Source organism: Marmota monax, unplaced genomic scaffold, assembly GCF_021218885.2.
Source record: "Marmota monax isolate L192 unplaced genomic scaffold, Marmota_monax_Labrador192_F-V1.1 WCK01_AAM20220418_F8-fsc00095, whole genome shotgun sequence".
NCBI classification, from domain to species: Eukaryota; Metazoa; Chordata; class Mammalia; order Rodentia; family Sciuridae; genus Marmota; species Marmota monax.
In genome coordinates, this window is record NW_026695244.1 from 5,864,412 (window position 1) to 5,885,673 (window position 21,262).

A 21,262-nucleotide genomic window follows, 5' to 3' on the forward strand; every position below is an offset into this window, starting at 1 on the left:
TATCCTTGGTGGTATGGGGCTGTCTTCCTTCTAAGGCTGAAATACGGCCATTGTGATCTGCTAAGTGACAGTCACATGACCCATAGGGCCCCATGAGAGGAAGCTGAGACAGCTGCTGAAATTATTGGAAAAGAGAAGCTCTCTTTCCACTGGGATTGCTAAGTTGCTAAGATATAAGCCTAGAGCTGCTGGTGTTCATATTGCCATTGTGGGAAAGAGCCTGCTTGAGAAGCAAGTGAATGGAAAGAAAAGGAATCCGGGGGATAGGAAGATTAAGAAAGAGCCCCATGACAATGTCTGAGAACCTGGGTCCAGCCAAGCATAAAAACAAATCTAATTCTGTTCTTGTTAGTTATCTAAGCTAATGCACACCCCTAGTGTGTGCTAACACCAGTCCAAGTCAAGTTCTCTATCTTATAACTAATAGCGTGGGCATTTCCATATCCTAACCGCCTGTAATCTAAGGTTTTCGCTGGAATCCCAGTTAAGTGAGCATGAAAGAGAACCATCATGCCTGACTCTGGTTGTATGAACTCCCTCTGAATTCCCTCTTGAAATTGGCTACTTCTTTACCTATGAGAACATTCCCAGGCTTCCCACCATCCAAATCTCTTGTTAGGATGTTAGCAAGCTGCCCTGCTCAGGTTAGCAGGGTTTCCTGTTCAGAGCAGGATTTCCCTGTGTTTGTTCATTCTTTAAACAAACAAACCAAAAAATCCACCCTGTCCCCTGACCCCAACATTCTCCACACCCTCTGTTTATGTCCATTCCTTAAATAGGTTCGCGTGCAGGATAGAACCCCAAGGAAATGAAGCAAAACAGGACAAAGGTACAATGAAAAACACAGAAGAATTGGAAAATTTCAGCAGAATATCACTTAAACCAATAACGTACTGAAAAATAACAATGTTGATTGCAGCCACCTCTTTCAGGCCCTGACTGAGTATGGGCAAGCTATTTGGATAATCCCTTGGAGATAGCAATGAAGGAGATCTGATATGCTATAAAATGGTGATAAGTATCTTTGGTACACAGGAAAAGCCTGCTGGGGATTGAATTTCCAAGGTGCACAACTCTGTCCTGTCCTGGGCACAGCTCAGTACTGCCCACTGCCTGTTTTCTTTCCAGCTCTCCTACTTTCTTTTCTCCTTCTTTCCCTACCTCCTACCTCTCTTTATCCCAAGAACCTAAAGGAAAAAAACCAAGTTGGGAATTTCTCTTTTTAGGTATTTCTTTTTTAAGTTAACATCCTGACAACAACCTATTAAAAAAAAAAGAATGCCATTCTTATTTCAAGTACTAGATGAGATATTCATCAGAAAGTGGCCAGGTCAGGATTTGAACCCTGGAAATCTCAGCTCCAGAATTCATACTCTTAGCCACATCTGTTTTTTTTAGGCTGAGACAACAATCGCTGAGCCATCCATTTAAGGAGTTTGTGGTCCGCAAGCATCTATAGTGAGTGCCCCACACCTGTGGTTATGGGCAGTGACATGGCAAAAGAGAATTAAGGCTGTAGATGAAATAAATTTACTAATCAGCTGGCATTAAAGTAGGGAGGTAATCCTGGGTTCCCTAGGTGGGCCAAAGTCGCCAGAAGGGTTCTTAAAAATGGAAGAGGGGATTGAAGAAGAGGCTCAAAAGATGGCAGCATGAGAAGGATTGAGCAGTTTTAGTGTCAGGAAATAGGGTCATGAGCTAATGTAAAGGAGTTTCCAGGAGCTGAAAAAGCACAGGTTCCAGAATGTAGCCCTACCAATGCCCGGATTTCAGCCCAGAGAGACCCATGTTGGACTTCTAACTCACAGAATGGTAAGAGAGTCAATTTGTAAAGTAAATAAACATGATATGAAATGTGTGGAGATTGGTTACAGTGGCAGTTAGAATGTAACCCAAAGGTTAAGTGGTTGGGCCAGAGCAGTTGAGACCCGAGAGAGACAGTATCGTAGTAGGCACCAGGAATGTTGCCCTTCCAAAACAGGGCATAGGGACTTGAGATGGTGAGAAGTGAAGAGGTCCTGGCAGTGGGCAAAACCCCTTTGTTTTCTTTTCTATGCCCTGGGAACTTTCAGGAAAATAGCATTCTTGATACAAAACTTTATTTGAAAGCATTGCTCAGTCATGTATGTGTTCACCTTTAGTCTGCCTTTGCCAGTTACTGGGTATCTAGTGATATATGTGCAAGCATCTGATTTTATCCTTCCATCTTTTTCAGGAAAATGAAATAGAAAAAAAATCAAACCAAATCTTTAACTTGATATGAACTGGAACTGAATCAAATGAGCATCAGTGTTTGTTCAAATACTAGGAAATACATGATGCTTAGAATTAGACCAGGTTCCTTACCATTAAGAGTTGTTTTTTTTTTTTAAATTTAATACATCAGCAAGATATTTAGTCATGATTAATTTTTATTTATTAATTTATACTTACTGAATTCCTTATAGGAATAGTAAAAGTTAAAAAGTAATAGTTAAAAGTTAATAAACTCACTACCTAGAAACACAGAATCAAATAATTTTAAGGGAAATAGACTTCCAGAGGGTATTTATAACTATACAGCAGCCAGATGACCTTAAATAAGGTTCTTAGTGCCTGAAATCTGTACATTGCAGAGGACTAGTCAAACCTCACAACCACTTCTCTTGCTTATAAAAACGGCACAGTACGGTCACATGGGTATTGACAGCTATCTACCAGGGGACTAATGGGCTGAGATACTGGCTGGCATTTCCTACTACCTATCAGTGCACTGACGTAAAGAGCAAAATGCCCCCTCCACACTACCCAAGAGCTCAGGTAGTACCCTGACAGCAGTGTCCCTGGAATATAACTGCTCACGTGGTAGGATGGTGTTGTGCATATTCCTCTAATGGAAACAGAATCTTATTTACCACCATTAGCAGCCTCATGCTCTATGGGCTGCAAAATGACTCATCCCTCTAGCAACTGGTCACTGTGTGATCTTCGTGGTTCAGTCTCATGGTAAGGAAATGGCACAGTCACCTTACTGGTTTTCCCCCAACTGAAACCTGAAGTCAGAGGTCACAAAAAACAGTGTCTTCAAGGGTCAAGTAGATAAGACATATAAGTGTAGTGAGCCACATGTGAAAACCCACAGCACTCTTGGGCTTTTCCCACTTCAGGTTAAGCATGGATACAAAGAAATACTGCTCTTTTGGTAAGAGGAACAACAGAGGAGTTTGGCTAATACTTGAAAATAAATGCTTTGCTTTCATGTGGGGGAGGCAATAAGGGGTGGTGAGGACAGTGGAAAAATGTCATCATGTGGCCATCATAAATGGATAGTGATGGCTAGTCAGTTCTAGCCAATGAGGGTCACGTGGGAATGTGAGCCCACTGTCCAGATCTTATTTTTTTCAGCAAAGTCAGAAATATAGACTTTTCCATATGAAATTTAACAATCTTAAATATTGGCTAAATAAATAAAAAATGCCTCATGTATTTTTTAAACTTCTCTGGACAAAAATAGAAGCATAAGTGAGATTGGTACTAGAAAAAGAAAGCTCAAACCCTGTTTAGCTTCTAAATAGGGTAGTCTGCTCAAATTTTAAAGGGCAAGGAGTATATGCACATATCCTCTGGTACCAATCTTCAGTCCTGGGGAGGGCTGCAGATGCTATCTCTGAATGTAAAAGTCTCCTAAGGAATACCAACTCCTTGGTGACTCCGGGCCTTCCTTTCATCTACTTGGGGCCATTCCAGTTCCCCAAGCCACCTCCCAGACCTGTCTATTCTTAGCACACCTGCTACAATTGAAATGCAAGGTGCTGCCTGTCATGAGAAACTGATGAGAAACTAACCCTTCCTTTCCAACACTGTTGAAGATGCACTACTATCCTGTGCCCCAGGACTCTAGTATATTCATGTACCAACTGTCCAGCACAATTCTAGCTCCAGAAACCATGGTGTATTTTGATGGAGAAAATAAAGCAAGTGACTAACCAAATTGCCCATCACTGAAAACTCCTTCATTGAAATGTCCAGTATGTTTGGAATCTTTTTCCACCTAAATCACACAAATGGCCAGATGGAAGGCTAAAACATTGACTGCTCAGAAGTTGTAAATTCCCTCAATAGTGAGTTGATTTGAAGAGAAGGGATAGCAACCCTGTCAATTTCCCCTGAGAACTCTCTGTCTAGTTCCAAGGATCATGGTGACCCATCATGCCCAAGGAACAACCTCAACACCCTTCAGAAACAGGTAGGTGACCTGTGGTGTGCCTACTGCCAACACACTGTGACAACTCACAAAGAGTCCACCTTCATTCCGGCTGATGTCACAGAATGCCCTCCCTCAAAGACTGTGAGCACAGACAATGTGGGTGTGAGGCTTCTTTATTAGCTACGGCTAAATAGGAGTGAAGCAGGGACACTTGGAACATGAAGGATGCCACACAGGAGACACTTTCTTAGGACACAGTCTGCAGAAGAACAACTGCTGATTCATGACACTCAGGAGGACTTCTAGGGAGTGGGATGGAAATCAACAACTGTTTCTGGGAGGCAGAATAGAATTCCAAGGGAGAGGGAGGAGATCGCTGCCCTGGGTGGAAGTCTATCTCTGAGCTCCAGGAGGCACAGGATCCTTATTTAGTTCTTAAAAAATTAAGATAAGAGGAAAATAGCCTTCTCAGGAAAAAGGGGGTGAAAAAAAAGGAGGAGGAAAAATACAATTGCTCTTTTCGAGGTACCTTAAAGAAGCACCCAGACAACTTGGCCAACTAAGAGACTTGGACAACCCTGTCCTGCTCTTCAAACAAATAAACACTGCTGAGGAAGGCCTGGCCAACGGGAGGTGCAGGACACAGGGATGGGGGAGGCAGGATGCAAAAACGATCGCATTTCCTCCCAAGGAGAGCCAGGCCACTGCTGACATCCTGCCCACCCCCTCCTGCCATCCTGAGAGCTGCTGCCCAAGCCGGGGAACCCTGAGGCTTTCAGGGGCTTTTATCGTATTAGAAGCATTTTTCTCATCATAACTGAGACCTTTAGTATTGCATTAAAAAATGGTTAATTTTCTTAAGCTTCCTTTTAAACACAGAAATAGGATTAGAAGGATAACACGCTCAGATGCAAGCCCATTATTTGATTATGTCTAAACCTAATCCTGCCTTCACCTTGGCCTGCAGAGTCTCCATTTTGGGGTTTATTGGTTGATAATGCCAGGGCTGTCAGATACTATTACTTGGGTAGTATCTGTTGCTACGTGATCCTTCTTCCACTATCAAATGCTGAAGGTCTGAAATTGAATTACGGGGGGCAGTTCTCAAAGGGTTGCCATCTTTTGGACCTTCATGCTTATCTCCAAGGGAGGAAGGAATGGTCCAGGCCTCCAAAGAGTGGAGGCTTTCTCCAGTAAATTCATTTCCAATAATGCTTCAGGAGAAAAAGAAAAAAAAAAAAAACCTTATAAACTAACCTCCCTTCTGTTAAACAAGCTATTTTTTCATGTTATGAAGGATGAGGGAAAACGGTATTGATGTTAATAAAAAGATCAGAAGCAGCAGCTGCAGGTGACCATTCTCTATCCTATTACTTTTCCTATTATACTAAAATTATTTGTCACATCATCTCCCTGAGGGTGGGAACAATGTCTTGTTGATACCCAGTGACAAACACAGCTCCCGGCCCACAGCTAGTGTTCAATAAATGCTTGCCTAACTGAACCAAGAATTCGTACCACCTCTTGATGACACGCAAGCAGACATACCCTCTTGGTGGAGAAGTAAAAGGCACTCCTAAATCTACCCATTTGTAAGACAGGTTTATGGCAAATTTAAGCTCCCCCTCCCCGCCCAATCCTCCTCTCATCCCTCCCTAGCCCAGCAGCTTCTAAGGCTCTTTACCTGTCGCAGTGGTTGCATTTAAAGGGCTTTGCACCTGTGTGTTTCCTGTAGTGCCTCGTGAGCTCATCACTCCGTGCAAAACGCCACTCACATCCTTCCCATGAGCACTTGTAAGGCTTCTCACCTGCAGAAGAGAGGGAAAGACCAGGGTCAGTGACGTAACCTCCTACAGCTGATCCGGGTGTGCTGCCTGATGGTCAGTCTTAGAAAAAGCCTGTATAAATCATTCTCAAAAGGCTAGATTTCCTAACAGGGCACATCACATTTTTTTTTAAGTCTCTTCATTTTGTTTTGTTTTTTTAAACCTTCAAACATGGTTTCACAAGATCTTCAAATCTGAAGCTGTCATTTCAGTGCTCAGAGTCAGAGCATTTCCTTTGACTTGTGAAGGATCAATTTTTATTTATTTTCTATTCCCCGGAACACTTTGACCCCCCACAGTCCAAGCAGAAAGGAAATGTGCTATTTTCACCAGAACCACAAATGCTTCTAATTCTATTTTTCTCTAGAATCTACGATAATTTACCATTTCGGGATTTTTTAGTCTCCTCTGTCCCCTCCCCTTCTACCACAAACCATAGCCAGGTAAGCTGATTGACAGGACCAACAGCCCAGTAAGAGAGGTTTATGGCAAATTTAAGCTCCTCGTGCCTTCCAGTAAGTGTGAGCGAAGAAGGGACAGGCAGGAAGGAGGAGCATGATTTGAAAGCAAAACAAAAATCACTTGATGAGTCCTGGAATTTTTGGAAAATACTGTCACCAAAGTTCTGGTTAGGAAACCATAACTTAATGACTCCAGTGCATCCATATTATTACACAATATTTTAGAAGTCAATTTGTAGAGCAAGGTTTCAGCCACAGGGTAGCTGCTTAGAAGCATGAAATTTGAGTACATGTGCTCAAGTGACCTTTCACAGGAGAAATACAGATAAAGGAATATGAAGAGAAAGACATAACTTTGCCTGGGACCTTCTTTAAAAAAAAAAAAAAAATTCCTTTTAACTCATCATGTGTCTGTCACCAAACATGACAAATATTTGCTCTTCCAACTGTGTCGTGGACTGGTTCTAATTAAGAAGAAAAATAACGTTTAAAACCCCCATGAAATCATGAAACCGAGGCCCTGTCACCCAAAGGCAAGTAAGCACAGTGGTTAAGGTCTCCCAAGCCACCTTTCCAAGGTTCAGCTTGCTCTTCTGCCCCTACGGGTCTAACCTTGGGCAAAGTTGAGTAAGCCTGGGTAACGGTCTAACCTTGGGCAAGTTTAAACCTTTCTGTGCCTCACACAAAAGTATGTACCTCAAAATGTTTGGAAAGGATAAATCAATATGCATACACACTGTATATTAATTAGAACAGTGGCTGGCACATATGAGATTCAAATAACTGGTACATTACACACTGCATAACTTGGTATTTCAGGATACAGAGGTGCCAAACGATGGATGGGACATTATTTCTCCATTTTTTAATAGCTAAATCTTCACTCTGCAGCCCTTAAGAAGATATTACCAGTTACTATACTTGACCTACTTTCTTCTTTCCACCTTTCTCTTCCCTTTAAACTTGACTACAAAGCATTCACAGTCTCTATTTGTATCACCTAGAATCAAACCAAACATGCTCGAAATTTTTATTTCATTAAATTGGTGCCCTAGTGAGCCACTGCTCTGTAAGACCCACAGAGAAGAGGAATGAGACACATAGACGTTTCTTTTAAAGAGAACCAGGAGGACATGAAGGAGGGTTGGAAGCCCAGGAGGAAACCCATTCATTTTTGGAAACCTGGGGGGGAAAAATGAATCACAGAGCCGTGTTAAAAGGTCACCTTCTGGCTCCTTACAGCCAAAATTGTACAAGAGATTGCACCTGCTAAAGTTAAGGTAGATGACTTGAGGTGTGACATCAGTTTTGTCATCAGCATACTTGGGACCTTGCTCAATTTCTTATGGACTCTAGACCTTAGTGTCTTTATCTGCTAAATGGGGGTAGGTCTATTCATAAACGTGTATTTATTATGAGGTCTAAGTAAGTTGTCATGCACAAGATTATGTCTCTTGAGCCTGGAACCCAGCAGGTCTTCAGTTAATCTCAATTCCCTTTCCTCCCCCTATGTTTGCAGGGGCTGTTAGGGAGAAAGGTCTAATTAGCTGTCAATAAAAACTTTAAGAGCTCATGGCTCCAGACAAGTCTGGAGTCACTTGGGGCAGTCTAAATATTGGAAAACAGGGAGACCTTTTTAAAAGTTTTTAATATTTTCTTAGTACATGGAGGGAGAATGGATCTGAAAAACTGAGTGTTCTTTAGGTCTGTTCTGAATAAGAGGGTTAGTGAAAGGGAATTAATGGACCCCGGTGCCCTCTCTGACAGACATGTTGGCATCATTTACTTAATGCCACTGATCACCCACAAGGTTCTCCTATTTTCAGTGGATCTGGCACAAAAAATAGGTAAATAATAATGAGAACGAGACACCTAAGACTTCAGAAATTCAAAATGCTGTCCATTCTCAAAGATGTTCAAATATAAATAAAACTATGGTTTCCTGGCACATCAGGAACCAAACATACCCCCAAGTGCAACAAGGGTTCCCGGGAAATCCCATGAAACTCTACAGCAACAAGCCGAGACATCCAGTCCCCAAAATCAATCCCACAATCGAACTGACCCATCCATCACAGGAAACCACATTTTCAAGGGCACAGGAAGGACAGAGAAATTAAAGGAGATTGAAGTGAAGGTCTTTGAGTATTTCTTTCAATTCAAACTATTTGCTTTTCCTTTTGCCAAATTCTTTTAACCAGTCTTGTTTTGTTTTATTTTGATAAATAACATCAAGGTTTTCGTCATTTCCCAGAAAATGCTGCAGATGCTTAGTTAATTCCCAGCACACATCGACTATCCTGTCCAGGAGCTATGTCAGTGTCCTTCCAATGGCTGTTTCCCTTTGGCCACCGCGCAGGGAGAAACTGCAGACAGCTGACGTGGCTCACGATCTTATCACGTTACACTGTTTTCTGTTTGTGGCCAGGTGCTACACAGAATAATACAGAGGACAGGCCCCTTTGTGCCCTGATATTTGGTCAAGTTATACTACAGTGATCTATCAGGCTACTCTTCCAGTGTCTATTCAGTTTATCTTTAAGATGCCATTTCTGCAAATACTCACTAATAAAAAAGTCAAAATAATCAAAAACTAACTGGACAACTGAAGGAGTAGTGCCTGAAACAAAGTTCAGAAATCAGAGGAACAGAAAAAAAATATGGGATTGGATTATGACTTCATATTTAGGGCACAGGAGTAGTGGGTTTAGGTTCTGTGCCCAGTCCCATCAACCAATTTCTCTTGGTGAGGCAGATCGGTGAAATTCTTCTTGATAGTATTTTCAGTATGGGCAAAATGGCATGTCTCCGTGGCTTGATCTGAGGTAGACCCACCTCTAGCTGCAAAGCATTAGTGGCCAACTTAATACCCCACCTAAAGATTTCTGCTCGTTCTGCATGTGGCTTGGGTTTCTTTCTTTATAAAACAATTTCTTGGCAGGTGCAGGGGCACATGCCTGTAATCCCAGTGGCTTAGGAGGCTGAGGCAGGAGGATCATGAGTTCAAAGTTAGCCTCAGCAATGTAGTAAGGCACTAACAATTTAGTGAGACCCTGTCTCTAAATAGAGTTTTAAAAAGGGCTGGGGATGTGGCTCAGTGATTAAGCACCCTTGGGTTCTATCCCTGGTATCAAAACAAAAAAAGGAATTTCTTTATTTAATAAAGAAAAGAAGAAATGTGTCCTATCTTTATGAGACAGAGAGAGAAAGTGAAGTGTGGGGTGGCAGGTCAGTTATGACTAGAGCTGCTTTCCTGAAAAATCAGCCCTTCCCCCTCTACCTTCTCCTTCCCTCTCTCTTCTTCTCCACTCCAGGTACTCTTCCTGGGGATAAAACAGACTATCACCCCCTGCCCAACTTTTGTAATGACACACATTCAGCCTGCTGCACCTCAAGAATGAACACAAGCGTTCCAGAGTGGTCTATGTGAGGCAGGCAGAGAAGAGAGACTTAAAACAGTAGGAGTCCAGTCCCCAAGCTGTGATGCATTAATTGAATGAAGGTGAGCCCTTCACCAAGACGGTGGATGAGTGGCATGGTATTCTGCCCAGTTCACCATGCTAGAGGTGGACACTCTCTCCAGAACCTCCTGCATTTTAGGGAGGATATTGAGAACCCCTTTTCCTGCCTGGCAATCACCTTGGGAAACTTGTTTCCCTTGGGGAGTTAGGGGAGGACGTGCCACCTCAGAAGTGACAGTAGGTCTAATCAGGTGTAAATGGATTTACAGCCAGATGAGGGCTCTTGAGGAGAGGCAAAGGGTGCTTGAGAAACATGACTGACATTTAGCGAGGTTGAATCATAGCAAGAATTCACACTCTCCCACAAAATGGATCTGAAATGGAGTGTGGTCTAAAGCATGGTGGCATTTTTTGAGTTTCTGACAGGGTCATTCGCCCTAAATCGTGATCATCCGATTTGATTGATCAGACAACACTTTCATAAATATTTTCTGAGCATGCACCTCCAATGTATGTAGATTTATTCATGAATTATATAAATGTGCTAATGCTCCAGTATATTAGAATATTATAAAATGTACATTCAATGGAGCAATTAAAAAGAATGAGGGCAAATTAAAATAGAAGTTATATATTTTTCTTCTTGCACTCAAAAAGATCATAAATTAAACATAAATAGAAGTTGTATATTTTTCCTTTTGCACTCAGTAAGATTGTGTTGCACAACCTGCTTCTGAGGCCAGTGCCCTGTGGGATAAATGGATGGGGCTTTGCTGCTGGCCCCATCTGACCAGTCTCTGTGCTCCCACAGTCTATTCTCCCCACAGCAGTCAAAGAATCCTATGAAAATGTAAATCATAGCATGTGTGTCCCTTTCAGGGACTTTAATATATTATATATCCATATAATTGATTTCTTTGACATTCCCTGGATTTTATTTTATGCATTCAAAAACATTATCCTGCAAAAGGTACCAGAAGGCTTCACCAGACTGTGAAGAACACTCACAACTCAAAAAAGGTTAAGATGAAATAAAAGTGTAAATGCTTCCTGTAGCTCCCTGTCCCTCTCAGAATAAAAGTCAAAAGCCTATAAGGCCCCACAGGATGTTATCTGTATGATCCTGCTCCTGGCTACCCTTCTGATCCCTTCCAGTATGCTCTCCTTTCCAGAGTCCCACTGCTACCGTACTTTACAGGTTTGTACCTCAGGGCCTTGGCACCTGCTACTCCCTCTGCCTGGAACACTCCCTCATTTCATTCTTGATCCAGGTGTCTGCCTAAATGTCTTCTCCTGAGAGAGACCTATCCTTACTCTCCTCCATAAAAAAGTGGATGGAGTCACTTTATCCAGTTAATCATTCTGAAATTAAGCTGCATATTATTTATGTGTTATTGCTAGCTTCCCCACTAGGCCATCATGTAGGTGTCCATTTTGCTCACTGTGATATCCACAGCACCAGAATATGGCCTGCTCAACCCTGCTGAATATGCTGAATAAATTTAAAAAGCATTCTGATTTGTTAACAAAGACCTGAGTATGCACAGATGGGCAGGACAGACAGTTGCTGTCAATGTGGGGAACGGGCTTAAGAGCAGAAATGTGGGCTTGGTTATTTAAGCCTGACATCCCTCTTTGATGGGGATTAAAATGTGGTCCTCTACAATGAATGAAGTATCCCTCCCCCAACAGAAATCATTTCCACTTCATCCCTAGCTCTCAGAGCCTAAAACAGAAGGATCCTGAAAACCTACCTCTAACCTCCATCTCACGCTAGGATCTCAGCCTCCTGAGCAAGGTGCCCTCTGGGAGGCAAAGTGCGTCATTTTATGAAAGTCGTTTGTAAAATTTTTCTCTCTGAAGCTGTATCTGAGAGAGCATAAATGATATGTCAACTGTACTGGGCTAGAAATGGGCCTTTAAAGATATAGATTGTAGTGTGAAATAGGAACACGTGGCAGAATCTTGCACTCAAGGTTTAATAGTTCCCTGGAAGTAAACATGGCTAATACAAAGTTTCTTCGTCCATTTTCTAATCTGCAAAATTTTAAGTTTCTAATCCAACTCCTAAAAACACTAGGACTTTGATATGCTCAAAGTTCGGTAAAAACTAATTTTATCTCTTATTGTTATTATTTTAAATGTGATTACTAGACATCTGGGTATGTCAATGGTTCTAGTTTCTTCAGGATTTGGATTAAGGACTTGGAAATTTCTCAGATCAAGAAATGGAAAAGCAGATGCATTCTCCTGTCATGTATTTTAAAAATAAAAGCAATTTTTAAAAAAAGAAATAGAAAAGCAAACTGGAAAGGAGGAAGAATATATTGTAATGGGTTTATTTGGCCACCAGTGCATCCAGAGGAAATCAGTGAAGACCCTTCAGTTACTTCTGCAACACTTTCAGCAGCACTAGAGAATTTAAGCCACCTGGGAAAAAAGCCATTGTAGAGAGAAAATGTCACTAAGCTTTCTTAACATTGGAAACATAGTAACAGGTAAACATCACTCCATAGCTTGGCCATGCCTGCTCAGAGTGTAGGTGCTACAACTAAAAAATACCAAGTTATTGACTGACTCTGCTTTGGAAAATTGCCTGAGTTTCCCTTCAATTCCACCAGAATCTTAATTATTTTCTCTTTTTTTTCCCCCAAGATTTTTCACTTTGCTGATTGATGGGAGACAAGACAAAGGCTTTAGTTTCCAGTCTTTCAGCATCATTTATATTAGATATTATATAAAATAAAATGTGTACTCTATTAATTTATGCTCCATTTTGCTTTTTCATTCATCTGTCACTTGTTCACCCAAAGGCCATCTAGGTGTTAGGACCTGAGCTACTGCATTTACACAAAACATCAGTCACTTTATAAGGCAAATATTTACCCTATTTTTAAAAAATTCTTGAAACAACTCTAAAACAGTGACTGGCCTAAGTTACCTCTTCATAGACTAGATCACCACCTTAAAATGGCTGTTCAAATTCTGTAGTCCAAAATTAAACCACATTCTCAATGAGGTACAACCCCTGCAGAATATGGAGAGAGGTGAAAGAGGATTGTGACATAATCCTAAAGCTGTGCTGTCCAGTACAGTAGATACAGCCACATGTGACTATAAGCAGTTGACTTATTGCTAAGGTAACTAAAGAAGTGAACTTTAAATTTAATTTTAAATCAAAAGTTAAAAAATTGATACTCTATGAAAAATGCTGTGCTCAGGATTACATTTAACTTTCACCACTGAAAAACTAGCCTATGGATTGAGATAGGCTGTTAAAAGTAAAATATAACTCATTAATAATTTTTCATATTTACTTCATGTTGAAATGATCATATTTTTCATATAGTCATTTAGGCAAATTATTATTAGTTTTCGTTTTACCTGTTTCTTTTTACTTGTTTTAAAAATGAAGTTACTAGGAAACTTTACATTCTGTATGTGGCCTGAATATATCTCTATTTTGAACAGCACGAGTTGAAAAGATATTTTCTCTACAGACACCCAGCATCAACTTAAGCTCCATGGCTCATCCTTTCTGTACTTTGGCCTGTGCCCACCCATGGTCTACCTGCCAGAGTTCCCATGACCACATTCTTACCCACGACAGACACACTCTCCCATGCTCAAAACCCTGGGGTACTTCCTAGCTCTGAGAAGACAGAGGAGGAAAGACTGAGCAAGGGAGCCCTGCTACTCCACCTTTGTGGAATTTCTCATCTCCACCACTTTCTTTTCATTCTCATCACTGTCAACCTTACTGTCTAGAGCTCCTGGCAATCTCACCAAATGCAACCACAGCCCTTCCCTGTGTCTAGGGCTCTCCTCCTTGTTCAGTTGCACCAGGGTCACTTCAGACCACTGCTAAAAATGCAGATTCCTGGTTCCCATCTCAGACCTTCTCTCTGAATCCTTTTCTAGAATCCCTGTGTATGGGTTCAGGCACCTGAGGAAGTGATGCTTATCAAAGTCAAGATGCAAAGGAGAAAGTAGTGATTAAATGCAGAGGATTAAAGAACTTGGTAAAAAAGAAAATAGTACAAAGGTCCTGGGAGCAGAACTTGGAGCATTTAAGGAATGGTCATTAAACCAAGGGGTTCAAAGAAGCCTCTCTGGTCTTCACATCTCACCCCAAACTTCATGTGTGCTTGGGTCTCTCCCTGGACAGAGTGTAGATTTCATGAGAGCAGGAGTGACACTTAACTTATTCTCTCCTTTATCCATGGAGCATAGCATGAACTTTACACATAGTAGATGCTTAGATAACACTCTTATTTATATATTACCCATAAACAATGCCATAAGAAACCCAAAGTAATTTTACCTTTAAATAGTTTGTATCCCCTATAGCCCTCTCACCAGTAGCCCTCTGGTGAAGTGATTCTTATACCCAGCTTGCCTTAGAATCCCCTGAAGGATTTATAAAAAAAAAAAGAAACAAAAAACAGGACCTCACCCTGGAGAGTGTCTGATTCAGTAGGTCTGATTCACTAGGGGAGGGCACAAGAATCTGCATTTCTAGCAAATTCCTAGACGATGCTGGTCGGGAGACCACACTTCAAGAACCACTGCTATAGTAGGGGGAAAAATGGACAACTCATCAAAACATCAATTATTCTAGTTCTGGCTTTGCCACATAATAACAATGTGGCCTTGTAGAGTCAGTTAACTTCTTTGGGACTTATGGTTCTGAATTGTGTGGGGAAGGAATTTTTTTTTAAATGTCCTGCTTCCCTTGCAGTTATGAAGAGTCAATGGAGCCTACTATGTGACAGTGGCTGGGATATTACAAAGCCCCAAGTGAATGAAAGGTGTCACTATGATGGTGGTGACATCAAAAGGAATTTATAGGCATGGAAAAGACTAGAGAGGGTAGTGGGAACAGAGTCCCTTGGGCAAGGCAAGGGCACAGGGGTTTCTCCATGAGACTTCAGCTGGAGTCAGGCAATGCACAGATTCACTTCACAGGCCCATTCTGCATAAGGTACCACTGGTCAAGGGAAAACACAGGATCAAACAAACCCTCTGGGGCCATGCTCCATTTTTAACAATTATTAACTTTATCAAAATGTTTGTTGGGAGACAGTGTTACAATTCTGGTGAATCTGTTAGAAATGCTGGAGGAAGCTTTTACATTGGATGGCCATTCCAATATGTGTTTTTAGATATTGTGCCATTTCCCTTAAGCCTTAAAAACTCAGAATTTTCAGAGTCAAGTTCTTTTTGTTTTAATTAAAAATGTATGCAGCATTCTAATATTTTCCAGTGGGCTCAGCCAAGTATAGCCAATTAACACTACATTCCCCCAAAACAAAACAAAACCCCACAACTCCTAAGATAGATATTGCTATTATTCCCCAAAGACTGTGGACTCACTTAAGAATTCAGACTTCAACACACTCATACCTGAAGCTATATGTTCTTAAGTTTTGAAATAGGTAAGTATGAACATTTGGAAAAGCTACATTTTGATTTCTGCACCAAATTTTAAAAATATTTTTTATATTTTTTGTTTTATATTCCTAGTGCTCAAATTTAATTTTAAAAATTATTTCTATTAGCTATTTTAGTGATCAATCCAAAGAAAGTTTAATGTGTCTTGGAAATTTAAATACACTTCGGTGATTATCAGTTATAATAAAGTTAAAAGCTAGTTATATGTTAAATTAGAAGAAAAAGGTTACTAAAACAGCCACTTTTTTTTTCAAAAAATGACAACTTCATTGTGTGAATTTTATTGAGACTAATTGATAAGATGTTTCTTCCATTGAGTACTAAAGGTATTATTCTGCAAGCCAAGTCCCTATAATTCAATTAAATATATTTAGGTAGGAATTTAATTGTTTAAAAAACTATGATTTTTTATTTGTTCTTTTTAGTTATACATGACCGTAGAATCTATTTTGATATATTTCTACAAGCATGGAATATATATTGTTCTAATTGGGATCTCAGCCTTGTAGATGTACACAATGGTGGGATTCACTGTGGTATATTCATATGTGAACACAGGAAAGTTGTGCCAGATTCATTCTACTGTCTTTCCTATTCCCATCCTTCCTGCCTTCCCTTCATTTCTCTTTAATGTTTAATCCACTGAATGTCTTTTCCTCCCATTCTTGGTTAACTTTCGCATATAAAAGAAAACATTCGACTTTTTTGGCGGGGATTGGCTTATTTCACTTAGCATGACAGTCCCTAGATCCATCCATTTACTAGCAAATGTCATAAGGTCATTCTTCTTTATGGCTTATTTATTCCATTGTGTATATATACCACAATTTCTTTATCCATTCATCTTTTTAAACTCACCTTTGGTCAATCTTTAGTTTTTACTTTCCAATGTAAAGATAGTCACAATGCAAAGAAGACATGCAGAGCCGACTTTTACTATAATAATAACTAAACTGTTAGTTTTTTAATCACTTTTTAATTTTTTGGGGGGAAGGGGATACTGGAGATTGAACTCAGGGGTACTTGACCACTGAGCCACATCCCCAGCCCTATTTTGTATTTTATTTAGAGACAGGGTCTCATTGAGTTGCTTAGCACCTCACTTTTGCTGAGGCTGGCTTTGAACTGTGATCCTCCTGTCTTAGTCTCCTGAGCCTCATTAAAAATTTTTTTTCAAGAATGAAGAGGAAAAAAATTTACTTTAGCTCCAAACCACATGGTTAATATGAAGGGCATCACTGATCCAACTAAAAGTGAGGATACCCCTAAAGTAGACAACCTTTAGAATTAAATCAGCTTAGAATAGGAACCTTCCCCTAAAATCCAATCAATTCCAGAAGTTGGCAACTCACATACTCAACTCCAAATAAATAGAGCAAGGCATTCATTAGTTTTGCATTGGAGGAGAGTAGTAAGAAAAAGAATAGCGGCAGCATACATAGCTTTGAGGGAGGGTAGGCTTCCTGCAGAGGTCTTTGGGGGAGCTAAGGATAGTGTGAGCTGATCAGATGCCTGAGAATCATGGAAAATGGAGATATGGAGGGCCAGTACAGGTGTGGGAGGGGAAGACAAAAACAAGATTCACCATATCAGTGACCCTTGGGGTCACCAATTGGCACCTTAGTTGATGGTGTCTAGTTTATTGTCCTGAATATGCTAAATATTTTCCTTTTTGCTAAAATTAAATAATAAAATCCTTACTATTAGAAAGTTAACTTTCTCCTACTTACATGATATATATGAAAATAAATGGACCAAGAGTATTTTTAAAAATCCTATAGGATAAAATAATCCAAAAGTCACCTAAGATCTGCTTTTGGAAACAAGATGATTGGTTTCAGCATCCTGAATTTGTTTTGATAAGCTCATAATAACACTGATTGTTATTCCCTGATTATAGGAATGCAGATAGTGAAGAAGTAGCCTAAAAATATCAATATTTCATAAGATAATCTGCCATAATAAAAAAGGTAACTTTTATCAATTTTTAAGGAAACCAAACTGAACCATTTACATCCAGATAATGGAGCGCAGGGCCCTCCCCTTGACTAGCTACATTTGAGTTGCACAGATATAGATCCAGTTCCCTCGAGATTTTTAAAAGCAAATATCAAATCAGTGAAGGCTTAAAACATCAATAATCCACATAATTCTCTTCCAAGATGATCAAATTTTTTTTTCAGAAATTGAATTTTCCCATTGGCTAAAGCAACGCAAACGATACCCAAGTATGAGGTTCAAGAAAAGAGTAATCCAAAAGAAAACTGTAGTTTCCTATTGTGACAAATGATAAACTAAGAGAGATGCTCTTTATGTACCACTGCCCACGTACAGAAAAAAAGATATCTGTGAAACCAAGGCACCTATTTTTCTATGCTCATCACCCATCACACCTTACATAAGCCTGCTGGTCCTCTGCATCACTAAATGTCCCTCCCCCACCTTTCCCACTTACAGGGGAATCTTCTACTTATAAGGTGTCAGTCTGCCACACGTCACCCTCTCCCAAAGTATTTTTTTTTTCTTCTCAGAAAACTACAGCCTTGTTTTAGCTTTTACTCAGGCCACTTGTCTACTATTCCCTGTACATATTTATCTTTTTTATGCCTTGATCTCATGCCCTCCTTTTCCCCACCCACGTGAGCTGGAAAGTGCTTTTAAAACTGGGACATCTTGTGCCCGCAATTCAGTAGATCCTGTCTAAGTAGGTGTCTAATATGTGTCCAGGCACTCGGTTAGACACTCCCTGATTGCCTCTTTGCAGAGGAGCCAGTCCAGCTCAGGTTCGGGCACAACATTTGGTAGGACATGTGTTAACTAATAGATCAGCCATGGATCAAAATCCATCAGTACAAAAAGCTTTGTTCACCTTGCTTTCCAGATTCAAAAATCCTAACATGCATCATCTCCAGAACACCTCACCTCTGTCCATGGTGAACCACTCAAGTCAAAGACTTAGATTTCTGGTCCAATTCACTCACAGGGAAAATATAGTCTCTTCAGTGTGACACATCAGATTTCGCCAGCATTAATGGGTTATAATATGCACCTATCAATGACATTGCTAGAGATTAAAGTAAAAAGGAGTCGCTGCATTAAAGAGATTCCAGGTGGAAAAGCACCAGGCATGCAAACCAACACAACAGGGCCCAGTGAGTTCGATACACGTGGGTGTGTGGGTACACACATGGAAAAGAAACCCCTACAGTTCTGTAGAACCATTAAGGTAGGTGCCCCAGAGGAGATCAGCCTCAGTGAAAAGTTGCCAGGGACAAGGGCAGTTATACATCTCAGGGAGAAGGACAGGCAGGTGTCAAGGCCCAGGGAACAGTAACATTGGAGTTTATCACCATGCAGGTGAAGAATAAGTATATGAGGTGCAACCTCAAGAATGAACTGAGAGGTGGTAACACCCAGATCCTGAGGAACCTTGATGACAACACTCTCCCCTCAAGAGACTGATTTTCTTGAGGCCAGAGTCCCTGTCTTTTTATTTTTTTAGGGGGGACAAGGGTACCAGGGATTGAACTCAGGGGCACTCAACCCCTGAGCCACATCCCCAGTGCTATTTTGTGTTTGATTTAGAGATAGGATCTCACTGAGTTGCTTAGTGCCTCGATTTTGCTGAGATTGGCTTTGAACTTGTGATCCTCCTGATTCAACCTCCCAAGCTGTGAGTCCCCATCTTTGTGCTTATAGCTGGCACAATGCACAGTCCTAGTAGTTTCAAAAACACATCCTCTGGGAGTGACTTTGGCAGAGGAGGGCGCTCCTTTCCTCTGCTCATAACTTGATCTGGAGGAGACTCACAATACTGAGTAATTTGTTTACAAGCTCTGGCCCTACAAAACCAATGGTCCCTTCCAGGGCAAAAGCCAGGCCTTATCCATCATTTTAAGTACTCCCCAGACTTAAAATGCTAAAGACCTGTCAAAGACCCTCCATTGACCCAGCTGAACAAGCACATGCACATACTACTAGTGCATCTTCCTAAACTTCCTTCCAGCACTGTGCCTACAAGATCTTCCTACATCTTGTGTCTGCTCCTCTCTAGTAGGAGTCATTAGGAAGAACCCTTGAAGACTAAAGCCTTTGGAGTCTACATGAACACACACACAGCCTCCCCTCCCCCACAAAATCTGCAAACAATTCAGCACAAACATATTGACACCCACATATGTAGAAACATCCCCTCACAATCTGTCAGACTATATACCCCTAACCTCAAAGAGCCTTAATTTTTGTCTGTGCTAAACCCACAGCTACAAGATGCTTTCTCTTCATTCTTCTACTGGAGAATGAAAGCATCTGGGAGGAAAATGTCACTACAATATAACTTTTCACTTTGGAGGTGAAAAAGATGCAAGGCATATAAACGTGTGGTTCATTGGATCCTACATGCTTGCTCTCAGTCAGTAATTTCCCAGTCACTTCATATTATTCTGATAAGGCAATATTCTCATGAAGTGTAAAATGTACCTTAAGTTTCCATTCTGGATTTCTGCTATTCCAATGGAACCTAGTTTTCATGCAAGTTTTTTTTTTTTTTTTTTTTGACTTTGCAATGTGCCATAAACTAATATACTAGGATTTTCACCAGGTCACACATTTAGAATTTCAGAACTCAAGCATTTTCATGTTAAGATGTCTGCATTATAGGCTAAAAAGAAATTATTCTTAAGACCAGAAGCATAGCAGCAACTGCCATTGTTGCCTATATTTATTCTCTTTTCTACAATAAGAGTACCCTTATCTTTTACTTGAGCTCATGGCCACCTGGAATAAAGTCTGTCTTGGTTTCTTTGCAGTTGCTTATTGATATCTAACTAAGCTCTGGATGATGAGATGTGAATGGAAGTGGCAAGTGCAATTTTAAGCTACTTTTAAAGGTTGGGACATTACCTGGCCCTTCCCACTTTCAAAATAACTGCATGAGAACTATGTCCCTAGAAAGCAAGCATAGTGGCCAGCATCTCCAACCCCACTAACATGATCATTCCTTAGAAATGGAAATCCTAGGAATGGAGAAAACTGGGTGAAGAGTAAGAATGAGCTTCCAACACTTTTGCAGAGCAGAGCTATCTAAAAGCCTAGACTCCATAGGCAAAAGAAAAATTTAAGCTTTGTTAGCGTAGGTCTCTGACACAAAAACTTCATTTATGATCTAAATCATTCAAAGGGTAAGAGAAACAAGTGAAAAAGATACATGTCCATATGGCCAATACCTATGGTATAAAAATTATTTCACAGCTCAATCTTAGTTATTTTCTTCAGAAAGGTTGTCAGAGCTTCTAGAAATGGTATCTTGTATGCAAGTAAAGTTTAGAGGAAAACAAACACACACACACACACACACACACACACACACACACATTCTCAACCAGGAGGCTTGGGTTCTAGCTGCAGCTCTTATAATCACTCTGTGTCCTTAGGAGAGTTATACACTCTGAATCCTGCCTCCCTCCTTTATAAAATGGAGCTAATAATCCTGTCTTTGGCACCAGCCTCACAGGTCTATTGTAAAGTGTTAAGAGATAATTTCTGTACAAGCACTTAATGTATCAGGAGGCACTAGATGGATAGGGTGATTATTAAACTATTCCACACATAAATCCTTCTTCATGCAACATGGCTCATATCAACACTCAGTACCCAGCTTCACAGGTGCCTGTAGTCACCTGTTTTTAGTAAAGATGGTTAGAGACCAGTGTAAAGGTGTAAGGAGCTTACCACCTCCTGAGACTAGCATTTCATTAATGATAAGATGCCCACTCCAGTTCCTCAACAGGTAACATACTGCTGATCAGAAAACCAATGAGTTTGAACCAAGCAGCACAAACGCATCAGTGTATGGAGAAAAACAGCCCAAAGTCC

The 21,262-nt window shown here is 40.6% G+C and overlaps 1 protein-coding gene across 2 annotated transcripts in view; it reads right to left on the reverse strand.

The window, feature by feature from the left end:
* Klf7 (KLF transcription factor 7) overlaps positions 1–21,262 on the reverse strand; it is a 90,077-nt gene that overhangs the window by 6,694 nt on the left and 62,121 nt on the right. For both annotated transcript variants that reach the window (XM_046463067.2, XM_046463066.2), the window contains one exon: positions 5,871–5,994. In XM_046463067.2, coding sequence (XP_046319023.1) covers positions 5,871–5,994 — 124 coding nt within the window. The remainder of the gene's footprint in view (positions 1–5,870; positions 5,995–21,262) is intronic.